The sequence below is a fragment of the Xyrauchen texanus genome, chromosome 46, assembly GCF_025860055.1.
Source record: "Xyrauchen texanus isolate HMW12.3.18 chromosome 46, RBS_HiC_50CHRs, whole genome shotgun sequence".
Lineage (NCBI taxonomy): Eukaryota > Metazoa > Chordata > Actinopteri > Cypriniformes > Catostomidae > Xyrauchen > Xyrauchen texanus.
In genome coordinates this window covers 15463394-15490091 of record NC_068321.1, presented here as the reverse complement: position 1 = coordinate 15490091, position 26698 = coordinate 15463394, and the positions used below count along the sequence as shown (strand labels likewise).

General features: G+C 38.5%; 1 protein-coding gene across 3 annotated transcripts in view; it reads left to right on the top strand.

Moving 5' to 3' along the window:
* The window catches only part of LOC127638445 (hepatocyte growth factor receptor-like), an 83794-nt gene that overhangs the window by 18826 nt on the left and 38270 nt on the right, over positions 1-26698 (top strand). For all 3 annotated transcript variants that reach the window (XM_052119978.1, XM_052119979.1, XM_052119977.1), the window contains exons 3-10: positions 4381-4572; positions 8726-8860; positions 9032-9211; positions 10600-10760; positions 11501-11606; positions 12243-12379; positions 12537-12704; positions 14702-14801. In XM_052119978.1, the coding sequence (XP_051975938.1) occupies positions 4381-4572; positions 8726-8860; positions 9032-9211; positions 10600-10760; positions 11501-11606; positions 12243-12379; positions 12537-12704; positions 14702-14801 (1179 nt within the window). The remainder of the gene's footprint in view (positions 1-4380; positions 4573-8725; positions 8861-9031; positions 9212-10599; positions 10761-11500; positions 11607-12242; positions 12380-12536; positions 12705-14701; positions 14802-26698) is intronic.

Below are 26698 nucleotides of genomic sequence, written 5' to 3'. Positions count from 1 at the left end.
GTGAATTTGACTGTACAATAGTCTCCTCAAATTTTCTTGGAGACTTCCACAGGTATTAACAAACCAGCAGACAGGCACCAGGGCCCGACCCACTGCATGCTGACTGCCAGCCTCTAATCCCAAATTATTGTCAGCTTCTCTAATTCTCCCCAGACTAATGACCTTCTCGACCCAGTAATCCTAGAGAGCCACACAAATATAAGGATCAGGTTGCGTTGCGACATGCCATATAAATGCACAGGTGGAGCACACCATAAGCAAATTCTATATCTCACACATAAACATGCACATCATCATTGAAGTCTGTGTTAGGTCAAAAGTCACATTATTTTCGTCAAGGAGCAGCTGAGGTGCGGCAGTGTGTAGCGACACCGTTCCAGAAATCTTCAGGAGCACATAGCACTGTACGTGATTCCAACAGACCCTACTGTACCAGGGCCCGAGGCTTAACAAAAAGTGTGTGAAAGTGACATGTGGTCATCCAGATCTCCTTTCACTCAAATAAGGTCTCTTGGATGTGACGCCAAAGGCCACAAAGCTGTAAAGCACCAAAGGTGGAACGTAGTAACCCTATCACCTCTACATTGTGCTGAACACTATGAGAGCTGTATAATGTGTCAAAGAGGAGCTATGTACTGGCCCTACCATTTCATTGCGTTCGTCTTTTGCTCTGCTGTAATAGCACATTGCTGTAGGATATTTTTCTGCATTCTCCTGATTCATACTCAAAATATACTCAACCTTGAGGTCATGGTAACAAGTTAAAGGATTAGTTCACTCATACGTAAATGAAAATTCTTACATCATTGATTCACCCTCATGTCTGTTCCAAATTTGGGATCTAACATTTCCTTTTTTTGACTTACTAACACAAAAGGAGATGTTAGATCCCAACCCAAGTCAGAACAGGCAGAATGTCTGTGCCAAGTTTGGCGGATGTAGCTTGAAATCTCTTGGAGTTACAGTTGATAATTTTGGTGTAGTATAATATAAGTATACCAAAAATAATGAGAAAGATAGTTTTGTATAAAACTACTCATAACAACTCCCTGCTCAATGACGTAACCTTGACCACTCTGACAACAGCAGACATGGCAAAACAGACTCCAGGCTGGTGGAGAAGCCTCAAAATCACAGCATCCGAAACTTGTCAAAACAGTGCCAATGTTTTTCATTTTCTACTCTTGATCTTTGCAAAACCCTATGCTAAGCAGTTTTTTGCCTTCTAAAGGTTCCTTCTTTTTCCTCTATCTTCCTCTCCAAACAGAGCGAAACGTTACGTTTATTTGCTATGAAAATAACACCCCTACTTTTTCCTCCTACAACAGGTGTTCACTCTCATGGGTTTTCTCAGCTGGTGATAGGCCAGGCTCCAGAGAGCCCAACTAATCAGTTCCAAACCACTGTGCTTTCTTACGCATGCTTACGCAAGAAAAGGCTGTTATGATGGATCATGGTGGGCTTATATAACCCAGAAAAGCAAACTTGCTTGAGCCGAAGACACATCAAAGACTGGCTTGTCCACATGTGATGATATCCCTAGCCATGTCCCCTACAGCTTCATGCTACATGTCTCTCTCTCTCTCTCTCTCTCTCTCTCTCTCTTGGCTTGTCTTGTTCTATCAGTCCTTCAATAGCCCCTTTACAACTGGTGCAGCAGCCCTCCTCTACCTCCAGAGGATGGAATAAGCTGCGTTGTAATCCTCCTTCGCCATCTCCCTGGCCTTTTCATATGGATGTGTATACAGATTCTGTATGTGAGAGCAGGGCTCAGCGCACATTTAGCCTGATTTATCGTCAACTTGTATTGTTTTCCACATCTTCAAAGCTTCCATTTGAGACATGCCCTCAAAATGAAACTGCAAACACAGCAATGCCACTGACTCATGCATCTTACTCACATTGGCAAAGAAAGAAGGATAAAAAGAGGGAGGGAGAGAGAGCAGGTGAATTTTAAATGTTGAGAAAGGTTTTTCTTTCTTAACGTTTGCTCCTGCCTGGCACACACAGTAAAATGTTTTAATCGTTATTTTAGAATAACACAATTTTTGTTTCCATGTGTTTAACTTGTTGCAATAATTTATCTACTTTCCAATTTATTTTTTGAGTTTTCAGTTTCAACTTTATCCAATTATCCAATTACATTCGAATTGGTTTAAAAAGTGCAACAAACTTAAGTTGTAACTTTGGCACCACTCTTAGGGATAGTTCAACCGTAAATGTAAATTCTGTCATTATATACACTCACAGAGCACTTTATTAGGAATACCTGTACACCTACTTATTCATGTGATTATTTAATTTAGCCAATCATGTGGCAGCAGTGCAATGCTTAACTCATGCAGATATGGGTCATGAGCTTCAGTAATATTCACATCAACCATCAGAATGGGGAAAAATGTATCTCAGTGATTTCGACCATGGCATTATTGTTGGTGCCAGATGAGCTGGTTTGAGTATTTCTGTAACTGCTGATCTCCAGGGATTTTCATGCACAACAGCCTGTAGAGTTTACACAGTGGCAGTTCTGTGGCCAGAAATGCCTTGTTGAAGAGAGAGGTCAACAGAGAAAGGCCAGACTGGTTCGAGCTAACAGAAAGGCTATGGTAACTCAGGTAACCACTCTGTACAATTGTAGTGAGCAGAATAGCATCTCAGAATGCACAACACGTTGAAACATGATGCGGATTGGCTACAACAGCAGAAGACCACATCAGGCACTTTATTAGGACCATAGTGTTCCTAATAAAGTTCTCATTGAGTGTACATCCTTCATGTTGTTCCAAACCATTCTTCTGCGTAACACAAAAGATGTAAGGCAGAATGTTAGTCACCATTCACTTTCATTGCTTCTTTTTCATACAATTTAAGTGCGTGTTGACTGAATCAATTAAACTTAAATGTTCAATTTTAGTGAGTTTTAAATAATATTTTTACAGTTTCCTATTTTTATGCCTGTCTAACCTTTCATGGATGTGTTTAGTGTTTTTGTCAGGGTGCCTTCACCATATAGTGAAACAATATACCATCTGAGTAGAGTTGGAGTGAGCATGGTGTTAATCATTAACTGCCTGATTTCTGTACTCTAACAGGCCTTTTAGTCATGGCCTGTGGTGCCAGGGTCTGGTTTCATTAATTATTAATGACTTCTTTAATGCTTGGGTCGGTGACCCTTTGAGATTGAAAACTGTGTAGCCCTCGGGTGCCCCGTTCCTTTGTGTTTGATTGCAGTTGACTTTGAGTCCTCTAAAGTAAACTCTAACTTGACTAAACTATGGAAATCAAGTAGCTTGTATTCAAAACTATCTCTTAAATGGGTCAAATCATGGAAAACAGCACTTTTTAAATAAAAAGAGAATGTTGTAATTAGATAAACTAGATAAGTTTGGGAACCACAAAAATGTTCTAATTCAAAACCATTTAGTTTTTTTTTTTAACCGGAATGATTTTCATGACTTGATTCGGTTAAAGGTGCTGTAAGCAATTTTAGTCTTTCTGAAATGGGCGTATGTTTTGACCTGTGCGTGCACAATGATTAACAAGTAGAAAGTCTTCTGGATCTATCGTGCAAAACATACAGTGTGGTAGTTTTGTGGTAATTAGTGGTATTTCAAAACAATACTAAATAAAATATCTTAAGTACATGTAAACATACCTTTCGCAAGAATCTGTTCTGTTAAAATATGAAATCGTTAAATATTAAATATGAAAAAAATCATTTTTTTAATAGCAAGGTTTAGAGATAGGGTGGAAAATTGTCATGTTAAACAAACTTTTTGGTGATAGACTTTTACAGTAACATTATAAGTAGACATTATAATGTTCTAAATTGAAAAAAATAAATAGAAGATGCCCTCTTTAATCTCAGAATTTATACAGTCTCTCTGAAACCCTCAGAACTACAATATAGCCACAAAAATCCACAGGTTGTAGAAATCACAGCCAAACAAAGCTGGCCTCAATCAGAGCTCTAACAGAGCAACAGCAAGGCCGATGTTCCTTGTAGTTTCCCATGAATTCTTGCCATCTGTGATCACAGCCGTCAGAATTTAGCAAGGATGATCCAAGCACCATGGGAGAAGACGCGGAACTGCACTGGCCAGGATGAAACAGTAGATGCTGAAATTAGATAGAGCATTACTGTTTGGGGACTAAGTCACTCCTTTCCACAAGCATCTAACCATCAAATTGCATTTGGTATGGTGGACTTGAGGCCAGTAAACTCTGGCAGAAAAACAGCAGTGTTGCAGAATGTATCCACTTATCATTCTTCTTATGTGCCACCAGTAGGAATTTAGGCTTTTTGCCAGGTAGATTAAACATTTATGCCTGTGTAATAGGGATGTATTAATAAAATAATGTTTTGGTTTTTGTTGCCAGAGCTTTGTGGGAGATTCCTTTGGCTGTGGGAAACATGAAAAGGGCTACCGGCTCCAGGTTACGAGCACCAACCCACGTCGGGACTACTTTCATGGACGGTTTCGGAATGTTCTTCTCACTTCTATAGCTGTGGTACCAATTCAAAATCACACAGTGGTCAGCTTAGGCACAGCTGAAGGGCGGGTCATCCAGGTGAGACACCAATAAAATGCCAGATTTAGCTTTAGTTTCACATTGTGTATTTAAAGCCAATTGGTTCCATATAAAGTTAAATATCACCCCAAAAGGAATATTCTGTCATCTTTTACTCACCCTCATGGTGTTCCATATTTTTAGATACAATGAAAATGAATGGTGACTGAGGCTAACATTCTGCCTAACTTCTCCTTTTGTTTTCCACGGGGAAAAAAGTCATACGATTTGGAGTGAGTAAATGATTACAGAATTTTCATTTTAGGTGAACTATCCCTTATAATGCTGAACTTTTACATAAATGCTAACTTTCTAATCCAGGCATTATATTGAACAGGTCTGAACAGTTAAACTGCTTCCATTCCTATGAATCATAGAGCAGTATCACTGATCTCTTTCCAGAAAAAGAACAAAGAGCTATGCATTTGCAGTAGTCAGAATCTAAAAGTAAATCAAATATTTTAGTCAAAGTCCTGCTGCTGCCAGTACTGTTTCCTTGTTTTATTGTGCACGTAAATAGGCAGAATGTCAGTACATGACTAGTGAAAACATCTCTGAAAGAAGGAAAATGCAGGTGCCAGTGGCAGGTTAGAAAATTGGTCCTTTCCTCTTGCTCTTAGTCACCTTTGACTCCTGAGCGCCATTACACTGGCTCTCCCATCTAAAAAGCACACAAGGTTAAACATTTCAACTTTCACCTATCAATGTTTTCTCAATATGTTCATTGTTTGGAAACCACAGGAATGAGACAGACTCACTCAAATATTGAATCTCTGCTGCATGTGCACCAGATATATGGGCATATTTGCTCACAGAAGTCTTGGTTAGAGAATGCAATGCAAGCTTCCAGAAACTTCCATTCATGTTTTACAAATACCGCAAGAAAATTTTTGAGATATGAGTGGTGATAGAAAGGCTAACAGCTGCACGGAAGTTCAGCGGAGGAACCCGAATTGTACGCTAATAGTAAAAGCACTGGGCTTCGATGACACGTACTCGCATGCCATTTTCTTGGAACGGTTGCAGCTGTCGTCTCCGCTCTCTCTCTTTTCCTTTTTTCCTCTCAACCTTTTCTCACCTCTTTTGTCTGGATGTTGAGGCCTGGTAAATGGTGAGTGCTAGTCCAGCTGTTCCATTTGAGAAGGAGATGAGAGTTTGAGAAGAGAGTGGGTGAGTTTTTAAGAGGCCTTGACAATAAAAAGAGTTTGATAAAATATGGAATGCAAGTGAAATGAGTGCAGAGCAACAAGGGTAATTATGTGAATGAAAGTTATAAGAGCCCTGTGAGTTTTTTAAAAAGCAAGATGGGGGTGGCAGCAGGGCAAATGTCCCAGTGGCCCTTATTCTGAATTAGGAAGTGCTCCCACTCTGTCATACTCTTGGTGAGAAAAACTCAACACCTTGTCTTGTGTTTGTAGGCAGGACTTCCCTTACATACACAATGAGCTGTAATTCACACAGTTATTAGGCCTTGGCTGCGTGTATTTTTCCCCAGAGTGTGTAACATTCCTCCCTCAATAACGGGTCCATTTGTAGACATTTTTTGCCATGCCCTGGCTTAATTAAGCCTGGCTTAGCTCGGTCGCTTATGGGGCTCAAAATCCTTTTATGGCTTAATGCTATTGGAAACTTTCTGGTCCACAAGAGACTTTCCAGGTTTTAGTTCAACTTTGGAATTGTGAATGTATCACATCACATTTGCCCAGCACCAAGACACAGTCTCCATTAGCTAAGCATCACTCAGCTGTTCTGTTGACTTTTCAAGACCCTAGTCACATTCAATTTGATCCCTTATCCCAACATATACAATAATCAGCCACAACATTAAAACCACCTGCCTAATATTGTGTAGGTCCCCTCGTGCTGCCAAAACAGCCTTAACCTGCACCTCAAAATAGCATTCTGAGATGCTATTCTTCTCACCTCAGTTTTGCAGAGCAGTTATCTGAGTTACCATATACTTTGTAAGTTCGAACCAGTCTGGCCATTCTCTGTTGACCTGTCTCATCAACAAGGTGTTTCCATCCACAGAATTGCCCCTCACTGGATGTTTTTTGTTTTTGGCACCATTCTGAGTAAATTCTAGGGACTGTTGTGTGTGAAAATCCCAGGAGATCAGCAGTTACAGAAATACTCAAACCAGCCGGTCTGGCACCAATAATAATCCATGCGATTATCTAATCAGTCAATCGTGTGGCAGCAGTGCAGTGCATAAAATCATGCAGATATGGATCAGGAGCTACATGTAATGGTCACATCAACCATCAGAATGGGGAAACAATTTGATCTCAGTGATTTGGATAATGGAATGATTGTTGTGCAAGATGGGCTGGTTTGAGTATTTCTGTAACTGAGAATGGCCAGATCTCACTGGGATTTTCATGCACAAAGGTTTCTAAAATTTACATTGAGAGAGACTCCTGTAATAGTCAGAGCTTTGAATGAAATAGAATATTTGCCTCTTATCCAATTAATTACTGAAGATTCAGTTTTGTAGAATGGCCTGTCACTCTTGAACTTTTTCCAAATCCTGACTGCAAAAGGAGTCACATTAGTGCACTATTGTGAGTGAGATGGAGATATCTCACGCACACTAACCCAAAATTACTAAAACCACAGTAATGACATACTCCCTACCTTCTACCATCATGATGCCCCACACTCGAAGCCCAGGGCTATTAATGATGTGATCCACTGATCGCTAATGGAGCACAAGCTCTTTTCACACTTTGGCTTTCTTGGAGACCTGTAATTGCAATGTAACCATGATAAATGTTAGTCCAGGTGTGTGGATGGAGCCACTGTTCTGACACCTCCCAACATGCCAGATAAACAGAGGTCTTTACATCTACACTTGGCTACGGGCCTGAGCTTTTGTCTGTTTCCACTCCCTGCCATGAACCGCAGTTATTGCAGTTCAGTCTGTCATCTTTTGCCCTGAAAAGCTGATACACCAGTATCCATAACAAGCAGAGGTTGTAGATTAGACTCTAGATTACACTCTCCTTTGATACATTTTTTTTCCCCAAGGAAAGTTACAGACATGATCTGTAGTTTAATGTTTTATAACCTATCACTTGAAGAAAATAAATAAGAAGGATTTAAAAGTTGCAGTAACTCATGTAGAATGTTTTTTTTTTTTTTTTGAGGAATAAAATAACAAAATGGCAATAAGAAGGTGTGACCTTTGAGTCATCTTTGAATCACTTCTAGGGATAGCCACCACAGTACTAAATCGCCTCAACTGTGGACAGATGAATATCTAAGATCTTTGAGAAATTTGTAACCCTTTCCAGCATTATGCAAATCAACAATTTTTTATCGTAGGTCTTCTGAGATCTCCTTTTCGCGAGGCATGGTCCTCGTCAGCAGAATCTTCTTGTGAATAGCAAACTCAAAATGTTTGAGTGCTTTTTATAAGTCAAAGTAGCTCTAACCCACACCTCCAATCTCGTTTCATTAATTGGATGCCAGGATTGCCAACTCCTGACTCTAATTAACTTTTGTTTACATCATTAGCCTAGGGGGTTCTCATACTTTTTCCAACCGACACTGTGAATGTTTGAATGATGTATGTACTAGAAAAATACAATAATTTGTGTGTTATTAGTTCAAATAGATTCAGTATTGCAACTTAGATAAATATCAAATTGTATTTAAGGCAGATTTTAAGACAAATTTATACATAAATACAGGTAATTCCAAAGGGTTCACATACTTTTTCTTGCCACTGTATATATATATATATATATATATATATATATATATATATATATATATATATATATATATATATGTATGTATTATTTTTTAATTTGGGGTGAAATTTAACCCATTACTTTGTGAGATGTACTCATGATACAAAAAAGAAACACAAAAATGAGACCTATATCAAGCATTTGACTTACTCCTGAACTTCCTAAAAACTGGAACAGTGTCCTCTATAAATAGCTTAAACATGAGCCAAGAGTTTTTAAATCATTCAATGCCAGCATTTAATCATCGATGTGAAATGCAGACTTATTCCAGTAAATGGTAAACATGCTCTATTGATGTCTTTTTGTAGCGGTAAGCATGCTCTATTAAGATCGTGCAGTAAACGTTCAGGCTTTTGATGTGAAAGGCCACCCATTTTTGCTGGCATCCTCTACAGGTGGTGGTTTCCCGCTTTGGCAAGACCGAGCCGCATGTCGATTTCCGCTTGGACACACTCCCTGTGTCTGCAGAGATGGCCCTGATGTCTCCACAGCGTCAGGGTGGCTCCTTATTGTTGGTGACAGGAAACAAGGTGAAAGACACAACCATTCTCAAAATGTGTTACTGGTGATTAGGACAAATTCATAAGTAAACAGGGTATGACTGGGACAGAGAGTCTAAAAAACTCCTGTAAGTGAGGACTTCAGTAAGGAGGTTTTCTAATATTTTATATGTCTTGATTATGTTTGTGTGTGACCGTCAGGTTACTAAGGTTCCTCTGATAGGCCCTGGCTGTGAACAGTTGTGGTCCTGTAGCTCGTGTCTCCTGGCTCCAGCCTTCATGGGTTGTGGATGGTGTAAGACTGCAGATAGCTGCACAAGGGCTCCTCATTGCTCCCTCTCCCATTGGATCCAGGACTTCTGCCCCCTCCTCATCACCAAGGTAACTGTCCCACCCTGCCACAATCCATATTACCACAGTTTTAAAGCAACTAATAGCAAATAGCTAATAGAATAAGTGCTTTCTAAGCACAGATAAAACTCTGACCTTTATTGATTTTGCCTGCTTTGCAGTATTTTCAGGGGTAAGCACTGATGCATGGATTTCAAAGACCTTTGGTTTTCTTTTAAAGGCTAAAATGTATTCTATATGTCAGAAAGTATTCATTGGTCCTTTTGAGCCTGGGCATGTGTGTTGTATATCTCCTCCAAACACTTGCATTTCTGCAGAGTGGCCTGAACTATATTTGGATTTGTGTAAGAGCTCTTTACTTTATGATATGTGGTGCTCTGAACACTTAATAATTAACTCAAAATGAGGCCATGTCTTCCATGTGTACAAAACAACATCTGCTTATCAGCGGAGAACTAAGATCATAAAACCAGGATTCTGAGATCCCATATAGAAAGCATAACAAGTTCAATTGATCAGTTCAAACTGATGTAGCATAATGAATGCTTGAAACTTATAACAAAATTATTGTAGACCAAAAATTGGCAGCTCGTTCTTCGAATTATGCGGTTATAGTGGTTTAGCCCACAGGAGACAGTAAATGGCAGTTTAGGAGGTAATTAAAAAAAGTGATGAAACTCTAAAAGAAGATCAAGACATCTTTTGTACTGTAGATCACCAAATCCTTTTTGTTTGACAAAATGGTTGTGACAAAACCAAAGACAGGTGCCTTGCTGCTTCACTGCCCAGTCAATGACTAAGCAGGCAGCATTTTTGTATGAAAGTACATCCTAAGGAAACAGACTTAAAAGACACAACATCTTGCCTAATGATCTAGAACAATTTCAAATGTTTCATCAAATTCAAATGCTCATTTATGAGTTATGGTATTTTTATTCTTTCCAACAACCGCCAACGGTATGCATTGGCAGTAAGGCAATAAGCAGTAAAGGATACATGGGTCTATCATGTTAAAAAACTGGCCAGATGAAGGCACCTTTGCATGCAGGATGTTCCTCAAACATTGGATCTGGGCTTGCCTTGGTGTTGTCCTACCTCTTTATGCTGTCTGCAAAGGCAGTGTTTTCTAGTTTTTAACCACGGCTGGTGACCCAACTTAAAGAGCACTTTAAACCCAAGAGATTAAAGCACAGAGGGAGATGGGAAGTTTTTTTTGTTCTTGTTTTTTGTCTCCATTACTATTTACTGGAATACCTCCTGCCTTCAGAGTGTCCATACAACCAAAACAAATTATTGTCAATGGTAACCAACCTCATGAGTGCAGAGAAATGCTTGGCATAAAGAAATGCAGTAGGAGGGTAAACTTTGAAAGAAAAATACTGTCACAATTTGACCTCACAACCTTTTTGTTTTTCTAGATTTCTCCTTCTTCTGCTCCACTCGAAGGCCACACCAATGTGACAATATGTGGCAAAAACTTTGGTTTTAATAAGAAAGACCGTTTTGATACCAAGCTGATCGAGGTGACTGTTGCTGGAACAAAGTGCAAATTGGAAAGGAAAGACAGTAGCAGTAATCGGTAAGTTTATAAATAATTTAGTTTATAATTTATTAAGAGTATTATTTCAGATTCTCTTGGTATTAATGATAGGTGTTTTCTTTCATAATGTAATTTATTTGTAAATGTAAATTAGTTATTTAGGTCACTGAAAATTTGTAATTCTGTCATAATTTACTCGCCTTCATATTGTTCCAAACCCATATGACTTACTTGCTTTCATGGAACACAAAAGTAGATGTAAGTCAGAATGACAGAACCTAGATTTTTGGGTGAGCTATGCTTTTAATTCTAAATGTGCATTTACATTTTAATTTACTGGTAGTTCATTATCTTGTGTTCTCATGTGGTTTAATAAGTGAAGAGAAGCAAATTCTCTTATAGACTCTGTAATACAACTTCAGAGAGACCCTAGGTCACATTCTCAACATAGTGCTTGTGTTGCAATTCTGCAGAGCATTAAATTGGTTTGCAAAAGTGCTCTATTGTGCATCTTGGTCTTCCATGTTAAACTATCGTACAACGAACACTTAAAACTTATGAACCTTTGTGCACCCGGACATACCACTCTACAGCCCTCCTATTGTGAGAGGAGAGGAGAAATTCCCTTAGAGAATAGCTCCTATGTAGTTTCTGCTGGGTAGTACGGTTATCATTAAATTAGTGTGGACTAATAGCCTTCTTACTCCACTAGTTTACAACCACATCTTGTTTGCTGTTTTTGTGGCGGGAGATGTTTATGTCTTTGTGTTGTATGTCAGGTTGGTCTGCGGACTCGATCATGTGAATGATGCATCCAGCGTTGACTCTTCGGTCAGGGTGCGCAGTGGCAAGGAAGAAGCTAAGAAAGATGGTTTCTCATTTGTGGTAAGAATTTTCACAAATCACTGTATTTCAACACACATTTGTTTAATTTACATTTTACACTGTTCCAGTACCACGGTTTTCAAAATGAACAAGAACTTCGAAAAACAATCAAATTAATTATGTTTTTTTTTTGCCACTTACCTGGAGTTGGTTTAGGGTTACACTATGTCCTAACCAGTTTCCAGCATCAAGTTAATCTTTTAGCCTTACTGAAATATGAGCAATAAGATTTGTTTTTAATATTGTTCATGAATCCATTCTTTTATAAACTGTTCCATTAAATCCAGTGGACAATTAACATAAGAATGTTTTTCTAATAATTTACACTGGTTTGTTTTGGTCATGTTTCATGAATAAGGCCCAATAAGTGTATAATTGATGTGTAATATACAGCTCTATGAGGCAGGATTTTGGACCAATGAGATTTCACTGTGGGTGGGGCCACCTAGCGCTATGCGTTGAAAATACAAACCAAGCGTATTGTTGCTGTCAGGACATGTGAGAACAAAACTTGTCCTATCTGTTCTGGAGATGATTATATATTATGGATGTGATTTTTGTTGAAGACCCTCAATGTGTGGTCCAGTTTTACTTTCCTGACAGAAAGAGACTTGTCTCTTTGTTTTATCTGTCTAGAACCCAGTTATCACAGAGATCTTCCCAGAGTTTGGACCCAAGTCTGGAGGAACGGTGCTTACTCTCAGGGGTTCATTCCTGGACAGTGGAAATGTGCAACTGGTTACCATGGGAAATGCTACCTGTGTGTTACAGAGGTGTGTGTAGGTACCTCATAACCTCTGAATATTCTGCAAAAAAGAATTCTACTGCATTTAAAAAATATATATTTGTGTGTGTGTGTGTGTGTGTGTGTGTGTGTGTGTGTGTGTGTGTGTGTGTGTGTGTGTGTGTGTGTGTGTGTGTGTTCCGCAGTGTTTCAGCCACAATACTGAAATGTCGGACTCCACCTCAGCCATCACAGTCTGAACAAAACAAGGTACTGCTGCACATTGATGGAGTGATCCGTGAAGCTCCCGTCATCTACACCTACAATAAGAACCCACACATCTCCAGTGTCCAGCCTAAGCATTCCTTCATCAGGTCAGCACTGCTGCAACATACCCCTACATGCAGAAGACTTTGAAAGACATCACTGACATGAAACTAAACAGAGGACACTCAGGGGCGAATTCATTAATCAGTTACTCCTTTTTTGCATGCTGTATTTCAGCACAAAAACCTGGGTCTTTGGCCCCGTTTCCACCTGGTATTACTATGCATTTCGGGTGATCCGATCACAAGTGGTCAGATGAGACACATCGCTGTTTACACCTGGTCACTTAAATGCACCTCCTGTGACAACTTGTGTTCGGATTTGGAGGATGGATGGATTAGCATTTACACTTTAAATGTGATGCGGTCACAAGCTTTTTTGACCACTTTCGTATGTGGTTTTTGTGATCCGATCACAAACCGTTTTAGACCCTGTTTAGATCTGTATTTAGGGTTGACTACATGTGATCGGATCACCCAAATCACATCTTAATACCAGGTAAAAACAGGGCCTTATTCACTAACTACCGACAGTCCACTTGAACCAGGTGCTAATTTAAATAAAAAATGTAAATGCTTTAAAAAGCACCCAAAATTATCATAATTGTTCATGCAACGTATTTCAAGGCATACGCCAGGTTTTGGTGAAAAGTGAAAAGTAATTGTTTAGTAAAAAGCTTGACGTCCGTTGGGCTTTCATGAGCACTAAGAGAGAAGCTTGTTCATTGTGAGAACTTTTAGCACTAAAAACACAAGCTTCTCTAATAGCACTCATGAATGTGCAACGAGTCACACAGACTACTTTTATGATGCTTTGGGTCCTTTTTTAAAGTTTTCACTACGGGTTAGGAACGACATGAAGGTGAGTAAATTATAGCAGAATTTTAATTTTGGGTGGACTATTACTTGAAGTCAATATCCTTCTTTTCAATGCTAAAACACTCCTTCTTTTTGTAAATAACAAATATAAATTGTGCCTTATCCACAAAATGCATCATTATTTTCCTGCGGAAAGCAGGCAGTAAAACTACATTTGATTTAAAAGAGATTTTGTGAACTTTTTTTGTTTATAAAATTATGGAGAAGAACGTTATACTTAGACATCCAATATACTGTATAGAGAAAAGTTGAACCCACTTTCAGCATTTTTAAAAGCTGATTCAGGTGTCTGTATTTCAGTGGTGGAGCGATGCAGTACTTAGCTATCAGAACTACAACTGTGAGGTGCAAATTGTTTTTAGCTCTAATATTGTGAGTGCAGTTGTGCTGTTATCTTTGCATAATTCCATTAGTGAATTGGACAGTGAAACAATACAGACATTGTAAGCAAATAATGTTGGGCCCAGTTCATTCTCAGTGAATTCCCTCCTCAGAGTTCAGAAGAAAAAGAACTGCAAAAATGTACAACGAGGTGAGGAGAATGAGATTTGACTTTACAGAGAATTAGCAGAAGGAGAGAGGTAGGCAGATTCAAGGTATAAAAATAGAGTGTGATTTGTCGGTGCCTGATTTGCCTAAGACTTACCTTGACAAAAATGCAGACTTTGCCGTGCAAGCTGTTACAAGAAAAGCCCCAGAATCTACCTGAGTAAGTAGCCTTTTTAGAAAAAACTTGCAGTGCGCTGTAGTGAAACCGGCTTACTTGCAAACTGAGTAAATTTAAATGTTAGGCAGTGAGATAGTATGCAAGTTGATTGGCTACCCAATTACACTTCAAAAGACCTAGAAGCTTACATTCTGTGAGCAGATTGCATGGCATATCACATTTGAGCTGATTGGCTAACAGATAACAAGTTCAAAGAGCCTATCAGCTTGCGCCATTCAGAGTTTCAATGTTTTATGCACATTGTTAAGAAGTTCAGAGAACTTATTATAGATTGAGGGTGGAACAAGAACATGAGAAGACATTGCTTAAGATTGCTTTAGCCATTGGGATGCATTAGGCATCTGGTGGAGGTATGAGTTAAACAGGAAGGGAACATGACTGAATAGTACAGATTTGCATTTAACAGCAAATTTGTCTTATTTTGCACACATGTCTCCAGTGGAGGAAGCACAGTGACAGTGAATGGTATGTTCCTCAAATCAGCCCTTCAACCTCAGATGGTTCTCACCGCCGCCACAGAGGGCAAAGTCTTCCAAGTGGTGAGTCTGCACAACCCACACAGTATGCCGACACATCTAATACCTCCCCTATCATGCCACAGGCATGTTATTATCATTAACACAGTTGAACAGAAAAGCAGTCCTAAGAAATAAAGGAAACAATGTTTCAGGACTGCACTTGTGAAGAGGAAATGGAAAATACAGTTTGATTATCACTTCTGGCTCCCAAAGCAACAGCTAAAATATTAATTATAAAGCAGATAAATCTGACTCTAAACTCTGATTAGATGAGCCACGTTTGAAGCCATTGTAAAGTGGTGACAAGTGCACACCTTGACTGTACATCAGTAAAATTCTATATTAATGTGACAATTTGCCACGTTGCTTGGCAATTGACAAGAGCCTGCATTCAAGTTAATTAACTATATTAATTGGCCAAATAATAGTTTATTCAGATTTTTATTAATAGGACATATTACTGTTTATTGAGCATTGGTGTTTGATGTCATAATGCTGTTTCTGCTATTTCACGTTGTGCCTATGGAAACCTTTTAACCATGGAAAAGTCACTTTATCGCATGGCTTCTCTTGGCTAATTGCTTTAACAACAGTTGCATCAAAAGGTCTCAATGCTTCACCAAAGAACTTCAATTCCCAACTACTCCCTTAACTTGGTTTATGTCATTTTTTTAACAATTAGTTGATTTTAACAGTTTTTAATTTATTGTATACATATAATTTTTCACCCATACATATTTCTTCATCCATTTGAAAACACTTCCACATCTCATCTCTTGTTTGCTGTGGCTGACCTAAACTGCCCCCCTGTTAATGAGACCAGACAAATACTAATTTACACACAGTTTTCCCTTATCTGATATCTGTGGAGACAGAGTGTGGTCTTGCAATGCTACATGCATACAAAGCTATCTAATCTTAAGCATACAAGTCTTGTCATTGCCCAGGACAAGGGCTTGTAACACACGTCTTCATTGTGATTGTCTCTTTTTATTTCTATTCACTCTCACAGTTTCTACCCTCCTCAAAGTTGCAAGAAGACACTTAATTATCTAATTTGTCTCAAATATTTTGTTCCAACATAAATATCCATGCTGGTCATGGCTGGTCTGGCTGGTTGACCAGCATAGATACAGTTTATCAGCAGTTTGTTGGCCAAACCACTGTTTTGCTGGATAACCCAGTTAAAAAATATATTTTGTATGGTAAACCAGCACACTAGCATCCCATGCTGGAGACCAGTATCCAAAATACTTTTTTCAGCAGGGAAGTAGACAGTGTAATTTTTAATAATTCCCAAAGGATTGTCTAAGGATTTTAAGTTTTCTAGAAAGTGGAATATTACCGGCTTTTACCAATAGATGCGTTTGCTCTTAATAAGGCATCAAGTACATGAAATGAGCTGAAATTGTATGAAACAGGTTTACAGATGATTTAAGATGGCTCTGCAGCTGTTAGACATTAAATTCTTCTCAATAAATGTGGGGATGGGACTATATTACTGTCCCAAAATGTAAAGCACAATAGGTGTATTTTTCCCCCTCAGTTTTTATTGGGGAACAGTGTGCTTGAAAGCTTCCTGTCTTCTGTCTGCTTTTTTCTCAATCATACCAACTACGACTGTGTAACCTGAGCTGAGCTGTCATCTGTTACACTGCACTTCGATCAACGATGGCGGAAACAAAAATGCGGTCAGTAGTTCAGGTTTCTTGTGGGCTGCAGGCACAGTCTAGCTGCTGACAGGCCTGAAACAAAGGAAAAGCGGACACTGATTGCTTGTATATTCCTCAAGAAGAAGGCCGCTGTGACCATCCTTGTTAACCATCAGTAGCTTTTTGTAATCATTCATGGAAACGTTCTGCAACCAGAATGAAGGAGCGTAAAGAAAATTCCCTCTGAGAACATCCATTCCCTAAACACCAATTTGAAATGTTTTTAGTCTCTCCCCTCATCTTGCTTTCTTTAGCAGCTGTTATCCCCCACACATCCCTAAGCCCTTTGAGATACTTGATCCATTCTAAACCATTAAAGTTGTGTTTATCAAGCAGCACACCAAGCCTAACTGCTTCAAAAATATTTGAATAGCCTCAGTGATTGGGTCCTCAATCCTCTAAATATGCAAAGAGTTAATACTTGGCTATTAAAATACACAAGATCTGCATTCATTTGCATGGGCTTTTCCATAGTTCAGTCCCATCAATTTCAAAGGTCAGAACAGGAGGCTGTGTATTTTCATGAGGCTGAAAGCATGGAGCAGTGTGTTTGCTTTGCATTTGGGATATTACTCAGAGATTGTGGGCAAAGGTCATTCATCACTCATGGCAAAAATATTTTTGCTTACAAATTCTAAAGATGTGCTCTTGCCTGAGAGCCTATGCAGCACGATCAAGTGCAACAAAGTGTGATATTCTCTAAACTACTTGAAACCATAAACACCTTTTATATACCATAGGCCTTATAGACCCGCGACCCTGTACACAGGATAAGCGGTTGACGATGGATGGATGGATGGAGGCCTTATAGATATAGTTGGGGTATTCGAGTTTGGAGTCCGAGCTCAATTTTAATGGACTTGTCACACGGCCTCGGATGCATTTTTACTCCGACTTGACTCTGACTTGCGCCTTTAGAACTTTTTTACCAAGTCCAGCCGAGTCCATGGCATTTGTGATGCAATGATAAACAAACGAGAAAACAAATAACATTACATAGGATGACCATACACCCTCTTTTTCCCAGACATGTGCTCTTTTTCAGACCTGAAAAAAGCATCCAGTCAGGATATCAAAATTGCCTCTAAATGTCTGGGATTTGGCTTTGTATGCATAATGATGTGCTCTCTACAGTTAGTACCATCAAACATTGTGTATTTGATACTGCACATCAGTTTTCATACGAACTGTATATGCCCTTACATGTGATTATTCTGGCTCAGAGCAGCAGAGCTTACTCATTTAAAGTACATTCTCCCTCGCCCGCACACCTCTGCTGTATGTGTGTGCGGTAAAGCGATCGCCACATGTTCTCTGCCACTCTCAACCAGAAACATCAATAACGTAATTACACTTTTAAAAGTACATTCCCCAACTCTGCAAATGATTAAATAGAACAAATGCTTTATCAGACTCACGTTACTATGCAAAGCCATTTCTAATTGAAAATGTTGAATATAGCGAGACAAAATCAAATATGCTATGTATTAGGGATATTTGAACTAATATGATGGATGAAATAGACCATGATGGATATTGGGCAACTTTGTTAGTTACATATTTGTAGTGCAACCACATGTAAAGCTGGCACTTGCATTTCAATGGCAAAACTAAAATATAATTGTAACGTCTGGAAGGAAGTCACGAGAGCTGGATCTAGGTGTGGCGAAACAGTATTTAATAAAATAAACAAAGTACAGAATAACGGGGTAAACACAGGAACAAAAGAAACATCCACAATGGGAAAACACACAGGAACAGAGAAAACATACACGATGGGCACTGGTCATACACAGGAGGTCAAACACATAACAACTGACAAGGACTAAGCAAACATCAGGGCATTAAATACACAATGGTAATGAATGAGACCTGGACACAGCTGGAAGACTAAAAAGTGTGAAGTGTAGTAGAATAAAAATAAATGTATAATGTTTTTTATTTTTGGTTTAATTTAGGAATTATTCAATGTTTTAATATTACCATTTATTAAATGTATATAATAAATTACATTACTTGTATTTCACCGATAATTCTAGATGAACTAATCTAAATTGAAAATGAAGTAAAAAAATAAATAAATCTCAATTAAAATGTGAAATAATAACTCTGGATGTAATGACTAACGCATTGATAAAGTCAACAGAAGTGTGTTGAAGGACAGTTTTGTCTTCATATACCTTAAGCATATGCTTTCATTCTGAAACCATTTTGAAATTTGTTCAGCAGGATACTAATCATAAAATGTGAATATGTCATGCAACAGAGGTGTTTTTGTTGCATTTATATTGACAAATTGTTTTTCTTAGTTGTGAAGGTTAAAATAAGCTTAAAATATTGATGTTGTGTTATATTTCAATTTTAATTCAGATTCATGAACAGATTCATTCAAACTCAAACTTGACTCAGACTCTGTCTGTTATGAACTCCATCTCGAGTTAGACTCGGCCCCTTTTGGACTCGGACTGGACTCGGACTCGGTTGTTTAATGACTCAGAAATGACTCGGACTCGGCTAAGCTGGACTCGAACTCAACACTAGGCATTGTCTAAACTTGATCAGTTGCATTTTATGCAGAATTTATCCCAGATCGAGCTATAATGCACATTATTTTGTTAATCTGAAATAATTAATACTTATAGACTAATCTGTAAGTCTTTGTAAACTATCGGTTTACAAAGATTTCAGCGTGTGCGCAGTAAGTGGTGGCAGAAAGCAGGCAAACTGTTGTGTTAGATTTGACAAATTAGACGATAAAACGAAAGTACAACACAAAACATCATAAATATTCTTAGCTGTACAATTAATTGAATGAAATGTGTTAATAACAGTGTTGTATAAAGTATTAATTTGTCATACTTGAGTAAAAGCAAAGAAACCTTCATGGAAATTAACTCAAGTAAAAGTTAAAGTAGCTCATGAGAAAACGACTTAAGTAAATGTAACTGACTTTGAATTTACTTAAGAATCAAAAGGAGAAGTAAATTGCAAAAATTATGGAACAGTTCATTAAACCCATGTCAACTTATTTGATTGGTGGTGCTCATCATTTACTCACCTCATGCCATCCCAGATGTGTATGACTCTTTCATCTGCAGAACTGTCACGGTCCTGTCACTCTCTCAGTCTAGGTTTTGGTCTGACAGGACCGTGGCATCATTGTCCCATGTCTGTTATGTGTTTCGTTGTCTGTCTCTGTGTGAATGCACGGTTTTGGTTGTATTTCCTGCCATGTGCTCTTCGGTCCGTCTTGCATCGCTTTGTTTGCCGTTGCTACGCATTCTCCCATCTTTTTTATCGGTTGGCATGGCCGTAAATTGCCTTATTCTCTTGGTGATGTGCGCTCATGATATTCAGGTGTTTTGTTGTCTTGTGAGAGCACTTTTCTTTTTTCTGTATCGCCGCATGACTCTCTGTCTTACATCGTACCCCACCTATTGGCCCATTATTAGTTTATTAATCACACCAGCTCTGTCTTGTTAGCCTGTAGATTTCTCTCCCTATTTTAGTTTCCTCGTGTTTGCTAGGGCCAGTTCATCTTGTTTCCAGTCTTGTGTGTTCCAGTTGGTCTTGTTTGTTAGTCTTGTTCATGTCATCCTGTTTATCAGCCCTGTTCGGTCCAGTCAGTCCTGATTCCACATTACCCTCTGCCCCAGCCTGGATTATATTTCCTTTGTTTTTTCGATAGTTTATTTTTATTGTTCCCCTTCTGTCTTTTCTGTCGATGTAATGACACTAGGGGTCGCTCTTGGGAGTCCCAAACACCAAATCTTTTAGAAAAAGCCAATGCAAATAGCAGAGTGGAATTTGAGGACTTTGCCCAGCAGTTCTTGGTGGTGAAGAAGCATACTGAGGTGATACATCACATCTTGCCCCAACACGGCTCAAGATTCCGTACACGTCTTCTCGCCGAGGGCGTCCCCCTGCGGTGGGGAAAGCCCAGGTGCCTCCGCCACAGCCCGAGCCCAGTCCTCGTCCCCAGTGTAGAGCCCCCCGCCACACGGCCTGGCACTAGGACCCAAAAGAAGGTTCCTAAGCACCCCTGAGACGGACGACCCAAGGAGCAAGACGTTTACCGGAACCCTGGAGCTGTTATCCAGACCACTCCGTCCCCCGCTGGAGGGCTGGTAGGTAAATTTTGCGTTTCCTTTTGTGTTCGACGCACCCCGAATGGGCTGCAGGTACCCACATTTCCAAAGAGCGGTTTCCTCCACACTGTTATCACTGCAACCAGACATGAAGTACCTGCGGCCTGGACAACACGAACGCGGGCCCCCCGACGTGGCCTTTCCTGCTCCTCCCCTCCGCGAGGACCCACTCCCAGGTATGTCAGATGCGATTGTCCCCTTAGTGTCCCTCGCCCAGAGCATGGATGCGTTGCTAACGCTTCCAACCCATTGCGGTGGCTGGCCAGGACCATCCGATTCTGTTACGCGATTCAGTTCGCCAGTTGCCCACCACAGTGCAGGGTGAGAATGCTGCGACCCTGCATATGGAGACCACGACCATTCTGCGCGAGCCTGTCCCTCCAGCCGAGATACGGAAAGTGTTCTACGGCCCTTACTCCATCGTGCCAAAGAAAGGTAGTGGGTTGTGGCCAATCTTGGACCTGCGAGTTCTGAACTGGGCCCTCTACAGTCTCCCATTGAAGATGCTGATGCGGAAATGCATTTTGGGGTGCGTCCGGCATCAAGATTGTTTCGCGGCAGTAGACCTGATGGATGCGTACTTTCACATCTTGGTTTTACCTCATCACATATCCTTCCTATGGTTTGCTTCTGACGGCCGGGCGTATCAGAACAAGGTCCTCCCCTTTGGCTTGTCTCTGTCGCCTCGTGTTTTCACGAAGGTCGCAGAGAGAGCTCTTGCCCCGTTAAGGGAAGTGGGCATCCGCATACTCAACTACCTCGATGACATTCAGGGTTTTTTATAATAATATTTTTTGAAAATGTTGTTAATTTTTTTGAAATACTGAACCCTGATGTAGAGAGTGTATTCATTGATATAATAAATTACCAGGAAAGTAGAGATGATAAAATTATTTATAATTGCTTATAAATTAGAAAAGTATCAATATTTGTAGAGCAATACTTCAGCAGAACATTTCACCAGTCACAAACTTCAGAAAATCATGCATTAGAATGAGAACACCAATATTTCTGGGCTTAAATATACAAGAACTAAATCAATGTTGAACACTGTATCTCAAAAGGAGGACAATGTGGCCCCCCCATGTGCTACTTTTAATAACATTTTACTTTTACACAAAAATGAAAATTCTCTCATCATTTACTCACCCTCATGCCATCTGTCTATGACTTTCTTTCTTCAGAACACAAATTACGATTTTTAGAAGAATATTTCAGCTCTGTTGGTCCATTTAATGTAAGTGAAGGGGTGTCAAAATGTTGATGCTCCAAAATTCACATAAAAGCAGCATAAAGTAATACATACAACTCCAGTGGTTTAATCCATGATTTCAGAATTTATATGACAGGTGTGGGTGAGAAACAGATCAATCTTTAAGTCCATTTTTGCTAGAAATTATTCTCTCTGAAGAATGTGAATCACCAAAAACACAAGAAGAAAGTGAAAGTTAAAGTGGAGATTGACTGAGCAGGGAGGATAATTAATAGTAAAAATAATTAAATATTGATCTGTTTCTCACCACATCTATCACTGTCTATCACTTCTGAGGACATGGAATAAACCACTGGACGCAAATGGATTAGACTTCTTTTATGCTGATTTGTGGAGCTTCAATATTTTAGCACCGATTCACTTTTATTGTATGGACAAAAAGAGCTGAGATATTCTTATAAAAATCTTAATATTTGTTCTGCAGAAGAAATAAAGTCATAAACATCCAGGATGGCATGAGGGTGAGTAAATGATGAGAGGAATTTAATTTTTGGGTGAATCATTCCTTTTTAAGTGTGATGTAATCCCTCTACCATACAACTTTTGGCATGCCTTCTCTACCTCCTATATTGTGCAGGACATGACGTACCAAGTGATCCTGCTTGATTCCTTGAATTGTTTGAACTTGTTTATGCACAACAATAATGCTCTGTCAGCATTAAGGAAATTATATATATATATATATATATATATATATATATATATATATATATATATATATATATTATATATTAATTATAATACACATAAACAGATTTTAATGTAGTTGTTTCATACATTAAGATTTAAAATGGTGATCAGTGTATTGAAAATTACTTTTTAAACTTTTCATTTCTGTTATCATGTCTCCCTTTTATTTTTTTGGAATCAGAGTCTAGTAGTGTTTATCATAGATAAGTGATGTATTTTAAAAGTTGGCATACAGTGTTCATTATAATGGGGCATAGGTTTTGCAACTCATTTTGAATACTCAATACTCATGAGTACTTTTAAATGAGGTACTCTTTTACTCTTATTTGAGGACAGCTACTTTTACTCTCCTCACACTACATTTTTTGGGAAGTAACAGTACTTCTACTTGAGTATGATTTTTCAGTACTCTTTCCATATGGAATGATATTAATCTCATTATTATTAATGAATGCACACACAATTATGCATGTACTAGATACATTTTGTGAATGTATTTTACTAACCACAAACAAATGCCATTTGATTTGAATCTGTGGAATTCGGGATTGAATGATTGTGCAGCGATTTGTACAAATACAGACATGTTTGCAAATAAACATGGTCTGTTCTACATTAATAAATCAAAAATTGCTCATGCAAAAATGAATCCGTGCATTTGTGGATCAGAAGACACGCGTGAATTTATTGACATCTTGTTCGAATCGATCGTGTTCGGTTCATTTGGATTTTGAGACTTCCTTTTCGCAGTTTACTTCATTCCACCCACACATACACACACACAACTAACGAACAAGCCAGTGCTATTCATTAACGTGAACACGATTCGTAAATGTGTGTCACTATACAATGAAACAAATGCTTTTCAACCGGTGTCTGTAGAATTAAGAATTACATAAATGTGCAGCAATTTGTACAAATAAAGTCATGTTTGTGAGTATAAATGTTCTGCTTTGTATTAAAGTGTGACAATTTCCACGTGCAAAAAGGAATCCGTGCATTTGTGGATCAGGCGACACGCGTGCATTTATTGATTCCTTGTTCGAGTCGATCCTGTTCGGTTCATTTGGATTTTGAGACTTTCTTTCCGCATTTTCAGCAGTGAGGATCCACACGCAACTGAAAGGCAAGGCAGGCAGCTACCACTAGATGGCAGTCGCAGAGAATTACAGAGTTGGCCTGCCCTGGTTTGAGAACAGGTGTTAATGGACATTGTTCGCATTCTCCCGAAGAACCTTTAAAACATGGATAATACCATTTTAAACCAACAAGCTGGTTGGGTAAGTAACACTAATCTTTTTTTCTTTTCTTTTTTCTTTTATTGCATACTGAAAAGAAGAAAAAAAAAGTAACTTCCTATAGACTAGCAAGTTAAAAACACTGTACATTTGATATATTTGACATATTAATTACATTTTATAAATATTCATTTGATGAGATATTAACAAAAAAATGTTGGCTCTTCATTATGTATGTTAGATTATTGTTCAGGGAGGAGAGAATGTTGGCGTGGCTCGTCTGATGTTTCCTGTACGTGAGAAACTGCAAGAAAAACAAAACTAAGGACACTTGTGACAAATGTCAAAAGGTAGTGTGTGGGATCTAAACATGGAAGGTAGAGAGTACATGTGTTGACTGTGAGTAATCGATCCACAAGCGTCAGTGAATGATGTGCGGGGTTTGCCCCCAAATCAGCCAGATGCCTTGTTCAAGTGAGCCCACTTTTAGGAGAATTTGTTCATAATGATTTTACAGCATACTATTTTTGCTCACAGTAAAACAAATATTGCTTTCTAAATCAGTTCGTTTTCCCACAGTTTAGCGAATGTTCATATTCTTTATTAACTGTTTTGGCCATTTTGGGTTTGGCCTATATGTGTTTCATACATGTCTAAGGTTTTTACTATGCATTGAAATACACATTGGTGATGTTTTTATAAGCTATTGTATTGATTTGTTTTTATTTTACAAAGAAAATAATTTAATATAAACAATCAAAGTTGCATCTGTAATCAGCTACAATAGCAAGTTCTGTGATTTTCGATGAATTAATACATTTTCACATTCATTAGAATTAAAATTTCATGTCCTGGTGTTTATTATTAATATAACAGATTCATTTATTCATGGATTTCGATTCCAGTGGTGGCTGCATAGGATTGTTTCCAATTCGTGTTGTCCAAACATTTCCAATAACTCCAGAGCGTTGTAAAGTCCAAATGTCAACATGTTTTGAAAAAATATAGATTTAATAATTTCCCAAATTCACAACATGTTTTTATCTAACAAAATATTCCACCTCAATCCATGTTTGTTGGCGTTTAGACTTTCAAAAACATTTTCACTGTGGTGAAAAAACTTGCTGGACACAAAGCGAGGCACGCACCTTCCGGGGCAGTCTAGCAGCTAATATATATGTTTGTATAGTCTAGCACTAGTATATATTACAAAAAAAGATTGTATTATATTGGACTATCTGCGTTCGCTTGGTGCTCCGTGCTCCATTTAGTCCATATTATTCTATTTTATTCAAATTGAGGATTTTGTTCGAGGATTTTGACATTTTTTAGGATGATGACATCATAATATATGACGACAGACATTAGAAGCTTCATTCTAAAACCTCAATAGAAGTGTCGAATGTAAATATGACATGACATTTGGTACAGTATAGTATGATCGGTCAGAATGACCACTATGACCATTCGAGTTCATCGAAAATCACAGAACTTGCTATTGTAGCTGATTACAGATGCAACTTTGATTGTTTATATTAAATTATTTTCTTTGTAAAATAAAAACAAATCAATACAATAGCTTATAAAAACATCACCAATGTGTATTTCAATGCATAGTAAAAACCTTAGACATGTATGAAACACATATAGGCCAAACCCAAAATGGCCAAAACAGTTAATAAAAATATGAACATTCGCTAAACTGTGGGAAAACGAACTGATTTAGAAAGCAATATTTGTTTTACTGTGAGCAAAAATAGTATGCTGTAAAATCATTATGAACGAATTCTCCTAAAAGTGGGCTCACTTGAACAAGGCATCTGGCTGTTTTGGGGGCAAACCCCGCACATCATTCACTGACGCTTGTGGATCAATTACTCACAGTCAACACATGTACTCTCTACCTTCCATGTTTAGATCCCACACACTACCTTTTGACATTTGTCACAAGTGTCCTTAGTTTTGTTTTTCTTGCAGTTTCTCCACGTACAGAAAACATCAGACGAGCCACGCCAACATTCTCTCCTCCCTGAACAATAATCTAACATACATAATGAAGAGCCAACGTTTTTTTTGTTAATATCTCATCAAATGAATATATATAAAATGTAATTAATATGTCAAATATATCAAATGTACAGTGTTTTTAACTTGCTAGTCTATAGGAAGTTACTTTTTTCTTCTTCTATTCAGTATGCAATAAAAGAAAAAAAGAAAAGAAAAAAAGATTAGTGTTACTTACCCAACCAGCTTGTTGGTTTAAAATGGCATTATCCATGTTTTAAAGGTTCTTCGGGAGAATGCGAACAATGTCCATTATCACCTGTTCTCAAACCAGGGCAGGCCAACTCTGTAATTCTCTGCGACTGCCATCTAGTGGTAGCTGCCTGCCTTGCCTTTCAGTTGCGTGTGGATCCTCACTGCTGAAAATGCGGAAAGAAAGTCTCAAAATCCAAATGAACCGAACAGGATCGACTCGAACAAGGAATCAATAAATGCACGCGTGTCGCCTGATCCACAAATGCACGGATTCCTTTTTGCTCGCGGAAATTGTCACACTTTAATACAAAGCAGAACATTTATACTCACAAACATGACTTTATTTGTACAAATTGCTGCACATTTATGTAATTCTTAATTCTACAGACACCGGTTGAAAAGCATTTGTTTCATTGTATAGTGACACACATTTACGAATCGTGTTCACGTTAATGAATAGCACTGGCTTGTTCGTTAGTTGTGTGTGTGTATGTGTGGGTGGAATGCTGTAAACTGCGAAAAGGAAGTCTCAAAATCCAAATGAACCGAACACGATCGATTCGAACAAGATGTCAATAAATGCACGCGTGTCTTCTGA